The sequence below is a fragment of the Staurois parvus genome, unplaced genomic scaffold, assembly GCF_062004578.1.
Source record: "Staurois parvus isolate SC_StPar_1 unplaced genomic scaffold, SC_StPar_1.0 ptg000091l, whole genome shotgun sequence".
Taxonomy (NCBI): Eukaryota; Metazoa; Chordata; class Amphibia; order Anura; family Ranidae; genus Staurois; species Staurois parvus.
Window position 1 is genome coordinate 4,978,758 of NW_028317887.1, and position 19,014 is coordinate 4,997,771.

General features: G+C 41.4%; 1 protein-coding gene across 3 annotated transcripts in view; it reads left to right on the plus strand.

Moving 5' to 3' along the window:
* TBC1D2 (TBC1 domain family member 2) overlaps positions 1-19,014 on the plus strand; it is a 91,463-nt gene that overhangs the window by 18,800 nt on the left and 53,649 nt on the right. For 2 of the 3 annotated variants that reach the window (XR_016311779.1, XM_089670584.1), the window contains exons 3-5: positions 4,318-4,459; positions 6,091-6,223; positions 17,773-17,864. Coding sequence is in view for 2 of the 3 variants with exons in the window: in XM_089670584.1 (XP_089526710.1) it covers positions 4,318-4,459; positions 6,091-6,223; positions 17,773-17,864 (367 nt within the window). In the remaining variant the exon portion in view is untranslated. The remainder of the gene's footprint in view (positions 1-4,317; positions 4,460-6,090; positions 6,224-17,772; positions 17,865-19,014) is intronic. The other variant, XM_089670585.1, reaches the window with a different exon arrangement.

Sequence of the window (19,014 nt, forward strand, 5' to 3'; positions counted from 1 at the left end):
TGGAATCAGACTCTAGTAAAGTAAATAGCAAGGAAGGTGCCTCTAAGTGCAGTATGCAACAGTTTATTGAGTAGTAAAGGTTAAAAGCAAATTACAAGATAGCAGTAAGATAAAAGCTCATCGGGTATAATTCCAGGGAGACGCACTGAGCTGACCAGCGGTATGAGTGTGGTGGAACAAGATGGCCTCTGTACTTCCTGAAGAGGCGTGGATCACACAAGCCGGAAGTGACATCAAGGGGGTTGCAACACGTTTTGGAGCATGTGCAGACATTCCATCCTCAGACCATAAACCCCTGTGATAGGATCCATTAATTATAGTATGTAGGGGCGGGAACTGGAATAATTCCACGCCTCTCCTAGAAGTACGGTGGCCATCTTGCCTGTGTGTTCCACCACACTCACTCACTGGTCAGCTCAGTGTGTCTCCCTGGAATTATACCTGATGAGCTTTTATCTGACTGCTATCTTGTAAGTGCTTTTAACTATTACTACTCAAAAAACTGCTGCATACTGCACTTAGAGGAGCCTTCCTTGCTATTTTTCTTTACTAGAGTCTGTATCAGGTGGTCATTTCAACAAGAGGAGGGGCAGAAAAGTCAGGATCAAACAACCTTTTTACACAATGCAGAGGATTAACCCCTTAGGTTCCACAGTGAGTATAACAAGCATGATTTACTGCATATACAGACTGATTTTACTGTTGTGGGTTTAGTAACACTTTAACCGCTTGCCGCCCTGCCACTGTATATATACGTGTGCAGGGCGGCACTGGGGCTTTTTGAAACGGGTTCTGCCCTCCCGACGTTTTCGCCGGCAGGGGGCGCGCGCGCCCGCCGACCCACGGGTGACACCATTTGATCCCGGAGGGATCAATCATTCGATTTCAGCCACTAATGTCTGGCTGAAATCAGATGATCGGTCCCTGTCCTATCCTGTCCTGTGTTGACATTTACACAGGACAGGATATGATGTCATTCTTCTCTGCCTGGACACATTCCGTTCCAGACAGAGAAGAAGACATCCAAACAGTGAGTAAAACAGCACATACCCACAGTTAGAACACACCTAGGACACATTTAACCCCTTGATCGCCCCCCCCCCCCCGTTAACCCCTTCACTGCCCTGTCACCAGTGTCACTGATCAGTGAATCGATTTTTACTGATCACTGTATCAGTGTCGCTGGCGACTTCCGATAGTGTTAGCGCCCCTCCCAGATAGCGCCAGTTTGCCCGCCAGTACACCAGTAATCCCATTTAACCCCTTTATCGCCCCCCCAGTTAACCCCTTCACTGCCCTGTCACCAGTGTCATTGATTACAGTGAACAGATTTTTACTGATCACTGTATTAGTGTCACTGGTGATTTCCGATAGTGTTAGCGCCCCTCCCATATAGCGCCAGTTTGCCCGCTAATGCACGGGATTTTTTTTACCAAAAACATGTAGCAAAAAAGGCATAAATGACAGTATCTATACCATAGTTTGTAGACACTATAACTTTCACACAAAGCAATCAATATACACTTATTGGGATTTTTTTTACCAAAAACATGTAGCAGAATACATTTTGGCTTAAATTTATGACTAACTTTGAGTTTACGATATATTTTTTATAGCTGAAAGTAGAAAATATAGTTGTTTTTCAAAATGTTTGTTTTTTTTGTTTATAGCGCAAAAAATAAAAAGCGCACAGATGATAAAATACCATCAAAAGAAAGCTCTATTTGTGTGAAAAAAAGGACGTAAATTTTGTTTGGGTGCAGCATTGCATGACCGCGCAATTATCATTTGAATTAGTGCAGAGCCAAACAGCAAAAAAGGCCTGGTCATTAAGGGGGGTAAATCCTCAGGAGCTCAAGTGGTTAACTGAGTTACTTGTGCCTACATATGAAAAGTAAAGGGTCACTTTGAAGGAGGTATGCAGTTGCATTCCCCCTATGTTAGGTCCTTGTCATACTGTGGGTCTAAAAATCTAGGTGCCAGTCACTTTAATCACCTCCCGTCCGCCATATAGTAATATGACGGACGCAAGGTGGTTCTCTCGTTCTGGGAGGACTTCATATAACGTCCTCCCATTCTCACCGCGCATGTGCGGCTCAGGGAGCGCGCAGCGCGGTGATCGGTGGTGCGCTGTATCCCTCGGTCACAGCGGATCACCGATCATGGAAAGAGCCGAAGATGTCGGCTCAGTCATGTGATCAGCTGTGTTCAATCACAGCTGATCACATGTAAACAGGGAAATGCCGGTTATCGGCATTTCTCTCCTCTCGAGCTGTCACTCTGACAGCTCGAGAGGAGAGCCAGTAATCGGCTTTCTGCGGAGGGGACATGTACACTGATCATCAGGGCACTGATGATCAGTGTGCCCTGATGATCAGTGTAGCGCCAGCAGCGCCACCTGTCAGTGTCCATCAGTGCCACATCAATGCCACATATCAGTGCCTACCAGTGCACATCAATGCCACATATCAGTGCCTATCTGAGCTGCCTTTCAGTGTCACCCATCAGTGCCAGTCAGTGCCACCTATCAATACCAATCAGTGCCGCCAATCAGTGCCACCTATCAGTGCGCATCAGTGCCGCCTATCAGTGCCTGTCAAGGCTGCCTATCAGTGCCAGTCAGTGCCGCCTATCAGTGCCATATATCAGTGCCATGTATCAGTGCTGCCTTTCAGTGCCCATCAGTGATGCCTGTCAATGCCCATCAGTGCCACCTACCAGTGCCTCCTTATCAGTGCCACCTATTAGTGTCCATTAGTGCAGCCTATCAGTGCCCACCACTGCAGCCTCATTAGCGCATATCAGTGAAGAAGAAAAAACACTTATTCACAAAATTTTATAACAAAAACTAAGAAAAAACTTGAAAAAATGATAAAAAGAAAAAAATTATAAAAATTTCATATGGGTACAATGTTGTATGACCGTGCAATTGTCATTCAAAGTGCGACAGCGCTGAAAGCTGGAAATTGGCCTGGGCAGGAAGGGGGTATAAGTGCCCGGTAGGCAAGTGGTTAAAGAGACCCCAGTTTCTTAACTCGAGCATATCATTTGTAGCTCTTAACTTGCATTAAATAATGACCACATACCCCAGGCACTTACAAGGTTACAGCACAACTAGATTTGCAGTTGTCAAAGTACCTGTGTCTGCTTGACTGTAGATTATAGCAACAGTAGTATTTAAGCAGAGAAGGTTCATGTGCAACCTGTGTAACCTCCACAAAATTCCCAAACAATTTTGGGTGGTATCATTTTGCATACTACTGGATCTTCTGCCGACCAAAGCCAATACTGATGGAAAATATTTTGTCATTACAATTGTATACAGCAATGTATCTTACAATTTGGAACTCTCTGATATTTTTAAGACTTCTCTATAATTCTATCTATATTACTGCACTTCATTTTCCTTTTTTTGTCTGTGTTAAGGCTGCATTCACACTTTGAGCGTTTTATAGCTTGAAGCGCGAAGCTCCAAAAATGCTCAAACTTAAAAAATCAATTGTTCTCTATGGTGCCTGTTTGTGTGATCAGGTGTGAACAGGCACTTTAGAGAACACTTGTGTGAATGCAGCTTAAGAATCTTTTATTATATCCTCTTTCTAAGAAACTTGATCTGTTTTTTTTTTTTTTTTTTTGGCTTCTTTCTCAAAATCCTTATTACTAATACAATTTCTAGAAACTCAAATACACTGGGATTTCCCTTTATAAGACTTTTAGGGAGGGAACCGGTTGCATAAAGGTTTTGTATTTCCTGCTGTAGTTTTGAAAATAAAGATGTCGTAAGACTTCCATCATTTTATTATATTACTTTTGTTATGGCAGTCAAAAAATGTTTTTGATTGTCAAATGATAATGTAATTTTAGGTTCCTGTTAAACATTGCAAAAAATTTTTTTAAATTAATGAAACCTTCTTGAACAATAAAATAATCAATATATCTTTGAGAAGATAAAGTAGTTCTAAATGCAGAAGGTTATTTTTTTACCTTAATGCAAACCATTGCACAGAGTAGGTAAGTGTAACATGTTTGTCATTTTAATAAAAATGTTTTGATCCTTTACAATCACTTTAAGATGTGGTATAGGTATACAGAAAGCTTATTGTCACCAAAAATTCTTCACTCTTTCCTCAGGTACAGTTTAGCAAACAACAGAGCACTAGTAGTGCCCATCCTCCTGCACCAGGAGGTAGTGATTAGTATAATAATAATAATAATTAATACAAGTACATGTACATTTTCTTTTTTACAAAACTATACATTTGCTTTTGATTGGTTTGTCAGTAATGTTCCTTTATTAAACTGTGCCTCTTTATTTAGGCAAGTAACAACCATGCAAAGATGTACTGGTTGCAGCAACTACAACTGAAAAGAGGATTTAGTCAAAATGAACAAAAAATCAATTTCCAAAATGTGTTCTCCTCCAAATTCTTTGATGTTAAGTCTACCTCTAATGATATGGGTAAGTATAAAATCTGGGTAGTCTTTTCAGCATGACCAGATCATAGTTTATTCTTTTCACAATTTATCTGCCATTCTAAAATTACTGATGTGTCTTCTGCTTGAAAGAACACACAAAGAAATTCTATAGCATTTGTTGTATTCTAAGGGGATATGAACAATATAAGTCCCCTTTGATTTCTGATAGACCAATTTAAGTATTTATCTTTCAGTTTGCTCTGTCGTAAAGTGGACTTTGTAACTTTACACGTTTGCATGAATAAATTCCCGATGTGTCACAATATACATTGCCAGCATCATGTTTCAGAAAATCTTTACTTTTTATTGTTTACAAAGCAGTGCTTAAGCTCCAAACAAGTGAGCTGAGATGGTACCATCAGTGTGATGCAGGCAGTAGGATTTTCTCAGTCTCTTAACCACTTGGCGCCGGCGCCTCCCGGCCCTTTAAGGGTTTCAGAAGCCGGGAGACGGGCAGGGTTTTAGGGTCATGTGACCACCATGATTCGCTGTCACGGCGGTCACATGATCGGGAAAGGTCCTGATCACAAGAGGAGATTGGGACCTTTCCGTGAGTACCGGACATGTGTGCTGGGAGCGCACAGGGCGCACGCTCTCAGCACGTTTTTTTTAATTGCACGCAAATGTGCGACCGCTCGGCGTCAAGGCCCAGACACTGAGAGGCCACACATTTGCGTGCGCTTGGCGTGAAGAGGTTAAACCCCAGTGAACAGGCTGGTGCATTGTAACTGTCAGTATTCGTACCACTAGAAAGTGACATGGGCTCACCCAAAGCACAGAGCCGAAAAGAAAATGTTTGAATTTTTATCAGAGTACCACTCAAGGAGTGACCCTAGTGTCCCCCATGCTGCTTTGCTGCAAGCTGACATCAGGTCATGGCCCTTCTGGAATAGGGTGGTTACATTGTGATGAAAGGTTATGACATAACGGAAGGTCAACGTCTGAGCAGAGATGAAGGCCTTCAACAAGCATGAGAGTAGTTGGAATAAAAGCAGAGGTTGAGACAGGCAGCAGGCTAGAGAGGAATCATTACCCAGGCAAAGGTAGAAGCAGATGGCAGGCAAGAAAGTTATTGGTGTCCAGACAGAGTTTGAGGAAGGTGGCAGGCAAGAGAAAGACAGTAAAGAGCAGAGTTGGCAGTAGGGGCAGGAGATATGAGCAGAATAAGGCAATCTGGGTCAGCAATAAGCAAGACATTACAACAGTTTTCTCTCCCAAGTAGTGATCAAGAAGAATACCTTTCTGTGTGCAAGGACAGCTTTATTGTTCAAGTTCCACCAAGAGAATTGACAATCCAACCTACTCCTTCCACCAATGTGCTTTGCCCCCCAGTGGAGGAAACTGGAGTACCCGGAGGAAACCCACGCAGGCACAGGGAGAACATGCAAACTCCAGGCAGGTGGTGCCGTGGTTGGGATTTGAACTAATGACCCTAGTACTGCCAGGCGGAAGTGCTAAACATTTAGCCACTGTGCTGCCCCATACACGTATGGTGTAAACAAGCCCTAACAATTTAAAAAGACCTCTCCGATAATATATCACACATTTATGGCTTTACTCTATTCTTTGTATGTTTTTTCATTAATAGCAGTAACTGTTTTTTGTTTTTTTAAGGAGATGAGAATTTTTTGCCTCCAGTGAAAACACCAACCGAACTAGTAGGACTAACAGTGGCCTCTATGCCAGCCCCTCAGGAGTCAACTTCTATACAAAATATCTCTCTAAAGCATCCATGGAAGGAAATACAGTATGTGGACATTATGAATAGATTGTGGGCACATGTAAACTGCAGGCATTTCACTCATGGACACCAAATTGTGTTTTCATATTAATACAGCTATATAAAGTGCTGATATAATTGGGTTGGAGCAATGTTACTTGCAGGCAAATTAATGGTTTATGAGTTCACAGTTTGATATGTTAAAATATTTGGTGTACACAATTTGTTATAGTATTAATCTGAGGGCAAAGAAACCTGCTAATTAAGTCTTGCGACAGACACATGGTTTGTCACTGTTTAAGGCTTAAAGCTGACTAAAATTTGTGAAATTTGACCAGTTCAGTAGGAACCTGCTAAATCAGTGTGTGGCCATCCCCTGCTCAACAGAATTCGACCATTTGATTGGCTTCTGTGAAAGGGATATTTTTGAAATTTCCAGTGTATTCTGACAGCTGCATGCAGAACTGTCAGAATACAGTGTCCCAGTAGGGGAGGATTCCTCCATCCACCTCGTTTGTGCTGGCTGACCGAAAATAAAGAAACAATGAATGACCAGTTTACTTTAGCAGTAGACCTTGCTGCCACCTCTGAAAAATGATTCACTTTTTGGATGCATTTGACAAGTGGTGACCGGCTATTTTAACCCTGTACATGGCATGTGACACACCATTTGCACAAGGTTACGGTATGCAACCATTCACTAGAATGGCTCATGTTCAGCAAGCAGTAATTATAAATGAACAGGCTGTGTTGATTGTTGATTCATAATAGGGACAGATGACTCAGTGGGGCTTTGCGCTGGCTGTACCTCCTCTTACAGGCGCTCCATAATTTGGGCTTCAAAAAGGGTGGAGCTACAGCCAACATATATAGGTGTGTTTTAAGAACAATGGGTCCATTGATCAGAACAGAACCAAGTGCTGCTTGGTTCCTTGGGAGTTACAGTTAGGTCCATATATATTTGGATATATACAGTGGGGCAAAAAAGTATTTAGTCAGCCACCAATTGTGCAAGTTCTCCCACTTAAAAAGATGAGAGAGGCCTGTAATTGGCATCATAGGTAGACCTCAACTATGAGAGACAAAATGAGAAACAAAATCCAGACAATCACATTGGCTGATTTGGAAAGAATTTAGTTGCAAATTATGGTGGAAAATAAGTATTTGGTCACCTACAAACAAGCAAGATTTCTGGCTCTCACAGACCTGTACCTTCTTCTTTAAGAGGCTCCTCTGTCCTGCACTCATTACCTGTATCAATGGCACCTGTTTGAACTTGTTATCAGTATAAAATACACCTGTCCACAACCTCAAACAGTCACACTCCAAACTCCACTATGGTGAAGACCAAAAAGCTGTCGAAGGACACCAGAAACAAAATTGTAGACCTGCACCAGGCTGGGAAGACTGAATCTGCAATAGGCAAGCAGCTTGGTGTGAACAAATCAACTGTGGGAGCAATAATTAGAAAATGGAAGACATACAAGACCACTGATAATCTCCCTTGATCTGGTGCTCCACGCAAGATCTCACCCCGTGGGGTCAAAATGATCACAAGAACGGTGAGCAAAAATCCCAGGACCACACGGGGGGACCTAGTGAATGACCTGCAGATAGCTGGGACCAACGTAACAAAGGCTACCATCAGTAACACACTACGCCGCCAGGGACGCAGATCTTGCAGTGCCAGAAGTGTCCCCCTGCTTAAGCCAGTACATGTCTGGGCCCATCTGAAGTTTGCTAGAGAGCATTTGGATGATCCAGAAGAGGATTGGGAGAATGTCATATGGTCAGATGAAACCAAAATAGAACTGTTTGGTAGAAACACAACTCGTCATGTTTGGAGAGAGACAATGCTGAGTTGCATCCAAAGAACACCATACCTACTGGGAAGCATGGGGGTGGCAACATCATGCTTTGGGGCTGTTTCTCCGCAAAGGGACCAGGACGACTGATCCATGTACAGGACACAATGAATGGGGCCATGTATAGTGAGATTTTTAATGCAAACCTCCTTCCATCAGCAAGGGCATTGAAGATGAAATATGGCTGGGTCTTCCAACATGACAATGATCCCAAACATACTGCCCGGGCAATGAAGGAGTGGCTTCGTAAGAAGCATTTCAAGGTTCTGGAGTGGCCTAGCCAGTCTCCAGATCTCAACCCCATAGAAAACCTTTGGAGGGAGTTGAAAGTCCATGTTGCCCAGCGACAGCCTCAAAACATCACTGCTCTAGAGGAGATCTGCATGGAGGAATGGGCCAACATACCAGCAACAGTGTGTGCCAACCTTGTGAAGACTTACAGGAAACGTTTGACCTCTGTCATTGCCATCAAAGGATATATAACAAAGTATTGAGATGAACTTTTGATATTGACCAAATACTTATTTTCCACCATAATTTGCAAATAAATTCTTTCCAAATCAGCCAATGTGATTGTCTGGATTTTTTTTTCTCATTTTGTCTCTCATAGTTGAGGTCTACCTATGATGCCAATTACAGGCCTCTCTCATCTTTTTAAGTGGGAGAACTTGCACAATTGGTGGCTGACTAAATACTTTTTTGCCCCACTGTATAATGGATATGGGCTCAAAGTGCACACTCTCAGGTTTAATTTGAGGGTATGTTCATCCACATTGGCGGAAGGGCTTAGGAATTACAGCTCTTAAGAGTAGCCACCCCCCCTTTTTCAAGGGACCAAAAGTAATTGGACAGTTGAATCAAAAGCTGTTTCATGGCCAGGTGTGGGCTACTCCTTCATTATTTCTTCATCAATTAAGCAGGTAAAAGGTCTGGAGTTGACCTGCATTTGGAAGGTCTGCATTTAGAATCCATTGCTGTGAACCTACATCATGCGTTCAAAGGAGCTGTCCATGCCAGTGAAACAGGCCATTGTAAGGCTTCAAAAACAAAACAAATCCATCAGGGAGATAGCAGCAAAATTAGGAGTGGCCAAATCAACAGTTTGGTACATTCTGAGGAAAGAAGAATGCACTGGTGAGCTCAGCAACATAAAAGGAGTGGACGTCTGCGGAAGACAACAGTGGTGGATGATCGCAGCATCCTCTCTATGGGAAAGAAAAACCCATTCACAACATCAAGACAAGTGAAGGACACTCTCCAGGAGGTGGGCGTATCATTGTCAAAGTCTGCAATCAAGAGAAGACTTCACAAGAACAAACACAGAGGGTTCTCATTCATAAGCCTGAAGAATAGAAAAGCCAGATTAGACTTTGCCAAAAAACATCTAAAAAACCAGACCAGTTTTGGAAAAGCACTCTTTGGATGGATGAAACTAAGATTAATCTGTACCAGAATGACGGGAAGAAAAAAGTGTGGAGAAGGCTTGGAACAGCTCATGATTCAAAGCACACAACGTCATCTGTAAAACATGGTGGAGGCAGTCGGATGGCATGGGCATGCATGGCTTCCAGTGGCACTGGGTCATTGGTTTTTATTGATGATGTGACAGAAGACAGAAGCAGCCGGATGAATTCTGCAGTGTTTAGAGAGATACTTGAATAGAAAAAAAACAACAGTGAGCGCTAATCCTGAAAGCGGCTAAGCACTCTAAGCAACCAATATGTACTTAAAATGGAATAACATAAAATAGTGCAGCGCTAAAAGTAGTGATAATAAGACAGATATAAGTCCACTGAAAGTCTTGGTCATATGGACGTGTCCAGTGACAAATGAGGATTCAGAATTGGTGATCCGTGTGGAAACGGCTGAAAAACGCACTCACCAGAAGTAAGACACATAAACGCAGTGTGCATCTAGAGCTCATGGATCCTCAATCCAGAAGGGGATAAAGCTGGTCCGGTTACAGGAATGGTGGATCCCTCCTCTGTGGATGCAGCAACAGATCCTCCTTTTCCCAATTAGGTGTAGGATTCCAAGATCAAGATTCTGCAAGCAAAAGCTCCTCAGGGGAGTTTTAGGGAAGGACACCCATAGTGTAGTAGGTTATAAAAAGCAGCTTTATTAAAAACTATAGTATCCAATTCAAAGTAGGCAGGTATCATAAAGATGTGTCAGCAAGACAAACTAACCCTGACACTCTGAATAATGGCCGCCGGGCCTCCACGTGGCTCCGGCGGCGTAGCGTCTCGACGTCCAGGCTCCTCCTTACGCGTTACGTGCGCACGCACATCTTCAGAGGTATGGAACCATTGGCGTGATGACGCGAATAGGCGCATATAAATAGGCATAATGACGCATGCGCGGTTACGTATGCGCCAGTGTGCAATAACTAAGGCGCGTGTGCGTGGCTCCGTCTTCCATTTTAATGGAGCTCGAAGACACAGGATAGAAGGGCAAGAGTGCCCTATAATTGACAGATGAATGTCAATGAAGACAAGTTCAACAACAGTGTGAAATACACCTATTTGAAAGACAATCTGTTTCAGATCTATATAAAAATCTAAAATAGGCGCGATAGCGCCAATGTGTTGAACTTATTTCCAATTAAATAGTATAATTTGAGTAAGTGTATATACATGCGTCATTATATCTTTGCAAGTTAAAATTTATCAACATTCAAAAAGACATCATATGTATAAAAGTTATGTGCCAGAAAAAAGTTCTCAGAGGATAAAACTAAAATAAAATAAAAAGACTGCAGAACTAAATCTGCACCAACCTCGAAACTAATGACACATGTGAGAATCATTAAAAGATCAATAGAAATTGCTTAGATAGAAACGCATGTGAGAAGGTCAAACCATGCGTCTATAACATGGAAAAAGGGGAGAAATTAATTGTTTAAATTTACGTCACCCATTAGCAATGAAGCAGTTAAGATCTAGGTCTATATTAAGCCCCGCTGGATGGGAAGTACCCAATTCAAAAATGTGTTTAGTCTCCAGCTGGGAAACTGCTCTCACTTTATGTGTACCCCTCCAATGTGGGGTGACTAAGTCGATCCCCACAAACTTGAGTGATGTGGGATCCCTATGATGGAAACGTCTGTAATGTAGGGATAATGAATGGTCTTTATATCCATTTCTGATGTTAGCAATGTGTTCCCGAAGGCGGTCTCTAAGCCTCCTGGTGGTCCGGCCAATATATTGTTTGGAGCACGGGCATTCAAGCAGATAGACTACAAATTTGCTGTCACAACTTATAAATTTATCTATTTCATATGTCTTGTGTGTTTGACTGGAACTATAGGAATAGGTTTTCTTCTTTCTACTTCCATTGCACTTACAGGCGATGCACCTATTACAGGGGTAAAATCCTTTCATATTAAACAATGTGAGTGATTTAACAGGAGGGTTAATAATGTTAGGAGATATTTTATCTCTAAGAATGGCTGGTCTCCGAAAAATTACTTCAGGTGTATCAGGAAGTATGTTATTCAAAACTGGGTCTGATTTTAATATATTCCAATTTTTCTTGATGATATGTTTAACCGCTCTATGTTGAACAGAGAAGGTAGTGATAAACGGACAAAAAATGTCATTTATTTTCTTAGAATTGGTACCTAAAAGTTCCTCCTGACTAATCTGGGTGATTTCTGTGATAGTATTATCTAGGGATACCCCATTATAGCCCTTCTCCAAAAAACGTTCTTTCAAAATATTAGCTTGTATCTGAAAATCTGAGGTGTTTGTACAATTTCTTCTCAGTCTTAGCAATTGTCCTTTGGGGACGTTAGCAAGCCAGCTGGGATGATGGCAACTATCCAAAGGAATATAACTATTCCGATCCGACGACTTGAAAAACGTTTTGGTGATAATTTTGTTGTCTACCCTCACCAAGGTGAGGTCTAAAAAACTAACTTCTTCATGACTGAAGTTATAGGTGAGTCTGATATTTTGATTATTATAATTCAAGGTAGTGAAAAAGTTATCTAGCGATTGTGTATTCCCATTCCACAACAAGAGAATGTCGTCAATATATCTCCTATAGAAGACCAATTCTGGCCAGTCCCTGGAGTATATAATCTCTTCGCCCCCAGTCTTGCCAATTTATTTATGTCCTTCTGGGAAGAATTTCGCCCCCATAGCCACACCCTTTATTTGTAAATAATATTTGCCATCAAACCACATGTAATTCTTAACCATTGCAAATTCAAATAATTCTATAATGAAATCAATATGTGTAGAACCAAGAGGGCTCTGCTGTCTTAGGTAACATTCTGCGGCTCTCATTCCATCTGCATGGTTAATGTTACTGTACAGCGATTCAACATCTGCTGTAACCAATATTGTAGATGGAGTGATAACTACATCTTTAATGGCATTTAGGACCTGTTTAGTGTCCTTGAGATATGAGGGGGTGTGGACTACTAGTGGCTGAAGATAATGATCTATGTATTGTCCGATCTTGGAGCAAAGGGAATTGATCCCGCTGATTATTGGCCTTCCCGGGGGTCTCAAAGGGTCCTTGTGAATCTTAGGTAAGATATAGAGGATTGGTATTTTAGGTGCCTTGGGACAGAGAAAGTCCCTTTCTTTTTTGTTGATGATATCTCTCTCAAAGCCTGTCTTAATGATAGCTTTCAGGGCGTTCTTAAAGGTCGTTGTAGGATTATAATTGAGGGGAAGGTATGTGGAGGAATCTTTCAAGATGTTGTATACTTCCTCCATGTAATCCTGTTTGTTAAGGACTACTATTCCTCCACCTTTATCCGCAGGGCGGATGACCAAGTCATTTTTCTCTAACAGTGTTTTAGTTGCACGTTTAAGACTTGCATCTGCATATACTTTTTTAATCTGTAATTTCTGTAAGTCTCTTAAGGTTTGATCTCTAAAGAGACCCACTGCAGAATTAGTTTGTGGTGGAGGGTTGAATGTAGATGCATTACTGAGGTTAGAGGAATTCCTATTTTTATTTGTAGTTACATCTTTAGCAATGGGATTAGTTTGAAAATGTCTTTTTATGGACAATTTTCTAGCGAACTTGTGCACGTCTATGAACGTCTCAAATTTGTTAAGGGATCTAGCCGGTGCGTACTTTAATCCTTTATCTAGGAGCTTCAGTTCATTATCTGAAAGGGTTGTAGTACTCAGATTAAAGATACCTTTACCTATTATACCTTCCTCCTTTTTTGGGTATCTATGTATTCTTCTTCCTCCTTTCTTTCCTCTTGGTCTGCGCTCCTTTTTCTTATCCTGCCTGATCCTAAAAAACGTTGTTCCTGATTATTATAATAATGATAATCATTAGTATTATGGACCCTAGGAGTTACTGGAGGGTAATAGTTAGGAGCAGGATTTCTCGGAGGGTTGTAAGATTTTTTGTGTGGTTTTTTTATAATTCTTGTTTAGAGAGATACTGTCAGCCCAGATTCAGCCAAATGCAGCAAAGTTGATTGGATGGTGCTTCACAGTACTGATAGACAACGATCCAAAACACACTGCAAAAGCAACCCAGGAGCTTTTGAAGGAAAAGAAGTGGAATATTCTGCAATAGCCGAGTCAATCACCTCATCTCAACCCAGTTGAGCATGCATTTCACTTGCTGAAGGCAAAACTAAAGGCAGAAAGACCCACAAACAAAGAACAACTGAAGAAAGGTGCAGTTAGAGCCTGGCAAAGCATCAGAAAGGAGGAAACCCAGTCTTTGGTAATGTCCATGGGTTCCAGACTTCAGGCAGGCATTGCCAGTAGAGGACTCTCAACAAAATATTAGAAATGAACATTTTATAAATGATTATATTCATTTGTCCAATTACTTTTGGTCCCTTGAAAAAGGGGGGATGGCTACTCTTAAGAGCTGTAATTCCTAAACCCTTCCTCCAGTTTGGATGCACATACCCTCAAATTAAACCTGAGAGTGTGCACTTTCAGCCCATATCCATTATATAACTATAGCTTCAATATGTTTTGGTAAATACCTGAAAAAATCTAAAATTGTGCATGTGTCCAAATATATATGGACCTAACTAAATAAAATGCAAAGCATTTTTAACAATGCTTCTTTAAACTTAATGGGGCTACTTTTCCATTCCCCACACTTTTTTTTACAAAAATAACAATGAATAACCTTTTCATTTGCACAAGCATTTCAGGTTAATAAAAATAAACTTATTGGCTTTCACCGATGACCTCAATATTTGGATATTCTAGTTTCCTGACTATCCTGCTGATGGTTTGACAATACTTTGAGTACTCTGAGTTACCAACCCAGAACAAGCATGGGGAAAAGGAATTATGACGCTTCTCTGACTCATTAGTTTGGGTTTTTGACTTTGAAGTATGGAGGCCAGGCACATTCAGGCAACTAGTATTTTTCCAGATGAGACTAAAAATGGCAGCCTTCACATTTCCCTTGTGACTGGCATACAATATTGAAGGTTTTGTAAGTTAACCCAGCTGACTTTAAGCTTTGTAATCACTGTGAGGAGCAGTTCAAAGGGCCCATGCACACCACATCGCTGTGTGTTTCTACCCATGTTATTGCTTTGAAGGACATTGTGTTAGGCAGCCTATTAATTTTGAGTTGATTGTGAATGCATAAAAAAAAAAAAAAACATAGAACCTGTTCTTTTTTCAAAAAACGTACAGAATATTTGCATTTTGTGTTCTGGTGTATTGCAGTGCAGTGTATATGTGCACTGGAGCACAGTTATCAGTGCAATTAATAAATGGCAACACATATATACAGTCTGTAACCATCGTGCATGCACATGTGTTGTGTCATAAAGAAGCTCCTAAGGAAACAAAGCACTAGAAATGTTGTTCTTCAACCTTTTAAATGACCAGGGCAGGTGTAAAATTTGATGGTTAAGGGAAGAGAAAAAACATTTCCTAGCTCTATAACAGTTTGAAGCAAATCCAGATTTCCATTGACATCAGTCTTTTTCATTGTGGAAATGCTTATCACTTGTAGCTGTAAATTTAGCTGCAGTACATCTTTTGCGGTTTGACCTAGTTAATGTAACCTACAGTATATGTTTTATTTTGTATATTTTTCACTCCCTGCTTCCTATCCAGCTCAACAAAACATCTGGCTTAAGATCTATTAACTTGCAGATTTTTGAGTTGTAGAAATGAAAACAATGCAGCTTTTAGCAACTGTGAACATAAAGCAAGATTTTTGTCATTGGTTCAGAATGGCAAGCCATGGCATTTTTCTAGAATCTCTTATTTCATAAATATAAAACATGATGCTGAATGATCATCATGATAGTTAACCGCTTCCTGTCCACCCTATAGCAGAAATACTGCTACAGGGCAGCATGGGTGCGCAAAATTACGTATATATACATGATTCAGCATTTCCGGGTAGGGGGCACGCGCGAGCCACATGTGCACCCTACCTGCGCCACCATTCGTGGCCGCGGATGTCTATCACCAGGTCTCGCACGGTGATTACTTGCTGGCGCCTGGTGGTTTCCGACGATCTCCGACGGGGGGGGAACTGTTTTGTTTATGAACAGTTCTCCTCCCTGTCAGATTGGGCACACTGCTTTGGATGGCTGTGCACAGCACACAAATAACAAATATGTTATACTTACCTGTTCTGTGCAATTGTTTTGCACAGAGCAGCTTTGATCCTCCTCTTTTCAGGTCTCCCACAGGTGCTCCTGGCCCCTCCCCCTGCCGAGTGTCCTCTGAGCAAGCCTCTTGCTCTGGGGTATCTTGCGCATGCTCACTCCCAAGCCCCGCCACCCCAATCCCTCCTCACTGGCTGTGATTGACAGCAGCGGGGAACCAAAAGGCTCTCACTGTGGTGTCTGTCAGTGGCTCCTTCTGCTGTGTCTCAGCCAATGAGAAGAGAGAGACCAGGGAGAGCTGCTGCTCCCATGCACATAGCTGGATCAAGATCAGGCTTAGGGTAAGTATTAGGGGGGCTGTGAGGGAAGCTGCACACAGAAAGATTTTTACCTTCATGCATGGAATGCATGAAGGTAAAAAGACCTTCAGCCTTTACAACCACTTAATTGTATCTTTTCTATAGTTTTGGTTGGATTGTTTTGGATGGAGAAGGAAACTGTTTAACCCACTGTTAGATTTTTATTGCTGTCCCCCTGCTGTGGAGATTCACCCCTCTTTGGTAAAAAAAAAAAAGAGGGAAAACGCAACATTTTAAAGCTGTGCCTAGAACTAGATGTGAGGGAAATCATCCAATGGTGACACCTGGTCCAAAGGCAGTTGTCTACGACTGGAATTTCCCATCACAGTGAGAGATTTTCTCTAACTTTCTGTTGCACCCCTTGGACAGGAAGTGAAGAGAAAATTTGCCAAATGGTAGACATACTTTTATTGTGTGACTGTAAATGTTATTTTTGTTTTTGGAGCATGAAAGGTTCTGGAAGAATTTACCAGGCCTTGGTCTTAAAAAAGGTTGAGAACCACTGCTCTGGTTGACTTAAGAATGTGAACGCAGAAGTCTCAGATCTTGACTATAAATAATATACAGACTGACTATTGCAAGTTTGCTGCTAGTGATCTTGACTGCATTTTTTTAGTATAGAGACATAATGTAGATAATTTTGATTTTAACAGTCTGCCCAAATATAAATGGTATTGCATGCTTCACACTACAAATAAAGTCTTGCTGCTTAGACCAGCCATTCTTAAACAGGGTTCCTGCAGAGACTGCTGGGTGTTCCATGAGCTGTGGCTGATTGATTTCCCATATCATGGTACCTGCATAGTTCTAGGGCCAACATGACCCAATGATCTTTTTAGCTGGCTGTAAGGGTGACGTCCTTCCTATTGACAACCAATGTGAGGATCATTTTCTCCATTGTTACCCATTGAATTCGTTTTTTTAAGGGTTCTTTGAGACCTAAAAATTATTTCAAGGTATCCTCTGGGGCTCTAAGGTTTAGAAAGCCTGGCCTAGAATATCTGTGTAATGGGCTAGACTGCATTGTTGAACCATTCCTTTCCATTTGGATATACTGTAATCATTACATGGGCAGTGGCTAGTTTTAAGACTTTGTCTATCTTCGTGGATCTTATAATAAAATGGAATTATGCAAAATGTTTACCATTTGTAACTATCTGCACTGTAAGTGGAGGAATCATGTATGCCAACTACTACACATTTTGGTGTGTTTGGTAACTATCATAGGAGTAGGAGTTAAAACTTTCTTCTGGAAATACCTGTAAGTCTATCATTTTGGTCCAATGACCCAAGTATATAAGCAGTAAATGACCCTGAGCAAGTATGCTGAGTTGCTGATCTGAATACTTGCTGCAGGTTAGTGTCTCAGAAACTATTAATACCAGGCAGCAACTAGTAATTTCAGGTTTCAGATGGGGCTCAGTAATGGCAGTCTCTATATTTCTTTCTAGTCTGATTTCATTAGAGGGGAGTGAAAGTAAGAACGGTGACCTCGTCAATGTGGCCTTGCTACATTAGAGTCCTAATTGATGACCAGGCTGTATGGCCAAACTGCAGGGAAAAGGAAATTACCCAGCTCAACTGTGTCATGGCACTAGAGTGTCTAAATAAATATATGCATCTCAGTCATCTTTCCAAACACATATTTAGCTGTTGGCCTAGAGTTTAGCTTTCAGGAGCTGCTGCTTTAACTCTGATTGTCAAATAACATGATTATAGGTTGGATTTCTTTATGATGAATTTCTTTTCTTTTTTCTTTTCTTTTTCTAGGAATACAGTTCGTAATTTCTGTGGCACAAAGCCTTCTCCACCAATTAGCAGAAGTGTTTTTCATTTTGATGATTTAGAACCAGCTGCTGATGGTAAATTGTGATATTTACTTTTTTTTATCCATTTAAATTCTCTTTTTAAAAGATTAAAATGTGTTACACAGGAAGCACAGCAAGAGGCTAAAAAGTTGTTTGTGCTACTAAGGTGCAGATTACATAATCCACTTTTCATTTGAAAATCTCTACTTTGGAAAAATTGTTTCTGTTTGAAATAGAATGGTTTAGCAAAGATATTTTTGACAGACCTAAAAGAAATATGAGAGCAATATGTAGACTGTCTGAAAGGGCCCTGGTTTGGACAGAGGTTCTCACCAAGCTGGCCCAGGTCATGTCCAGGTTCTTCTCCAGATAGGATACCACAAACCTGTCTTGTTGGAGAGACTTGGCTATTTTGTGTCATGGACATTCCAGGCCTGAGGCCCACCCCTTACTCACTTATTCTTCAGCCAGAGGCCTGTTTCCTGGAATAATACATTTCTGCTCAAAATGGCTTTTCAAAGATTTACTGTAGAGTAACTTGTATAACACACTGGTTGAATAACATTGATATTCTTCCTCACAGCGCATAGCATAACGGTTTCATCACACATTATGTCTTATTGAACAGCAGCCACCTTCTCAAGCACTCCCTCATGAGTTCTTCAGCCACAGGTCCATTCTTGGGCATTGTCCCATCCTTTTGAGACACAGACAGGCAGCAATGGGAGTCATAGGCTTCTGCTGTTGTCAGTCAAATCCTGTGAGGATGGAGCAGGGGGTGTGGCCAAGCCACGTGTGTGTCTATGGAAGCACAGAGTCTGGCTGGGGAGTGTGTCCACATTGTTGCTCCTTCAGCGCACGGTTTGCTAAGGGGACACTTGTGGGAAGAAAGATCAGTGAGTGGGGAACTCCAGAAGAGGAGGTAAGGGACTGCTCTGTGCAATAACATTGCACAAAACAGGCAAGTATAAAAAAATTTTTTTAATTTGAAATAAAAATATGATCATTTACAATCTCTTTAAGCCTCTGGACAGTCCAACCCCATAGGGGCTCTCTTTCTGACACAGATCACAGACCTACGTGAAGTTGGTCAAGGATGATCTATTTCCATGCTCTTTTCTGCTCAGAGCTGTACTCACACCAGAACATAAAATGGACATAAATCGACACACCCACATCACCAGGGAAATGGTATTCCTAAAAG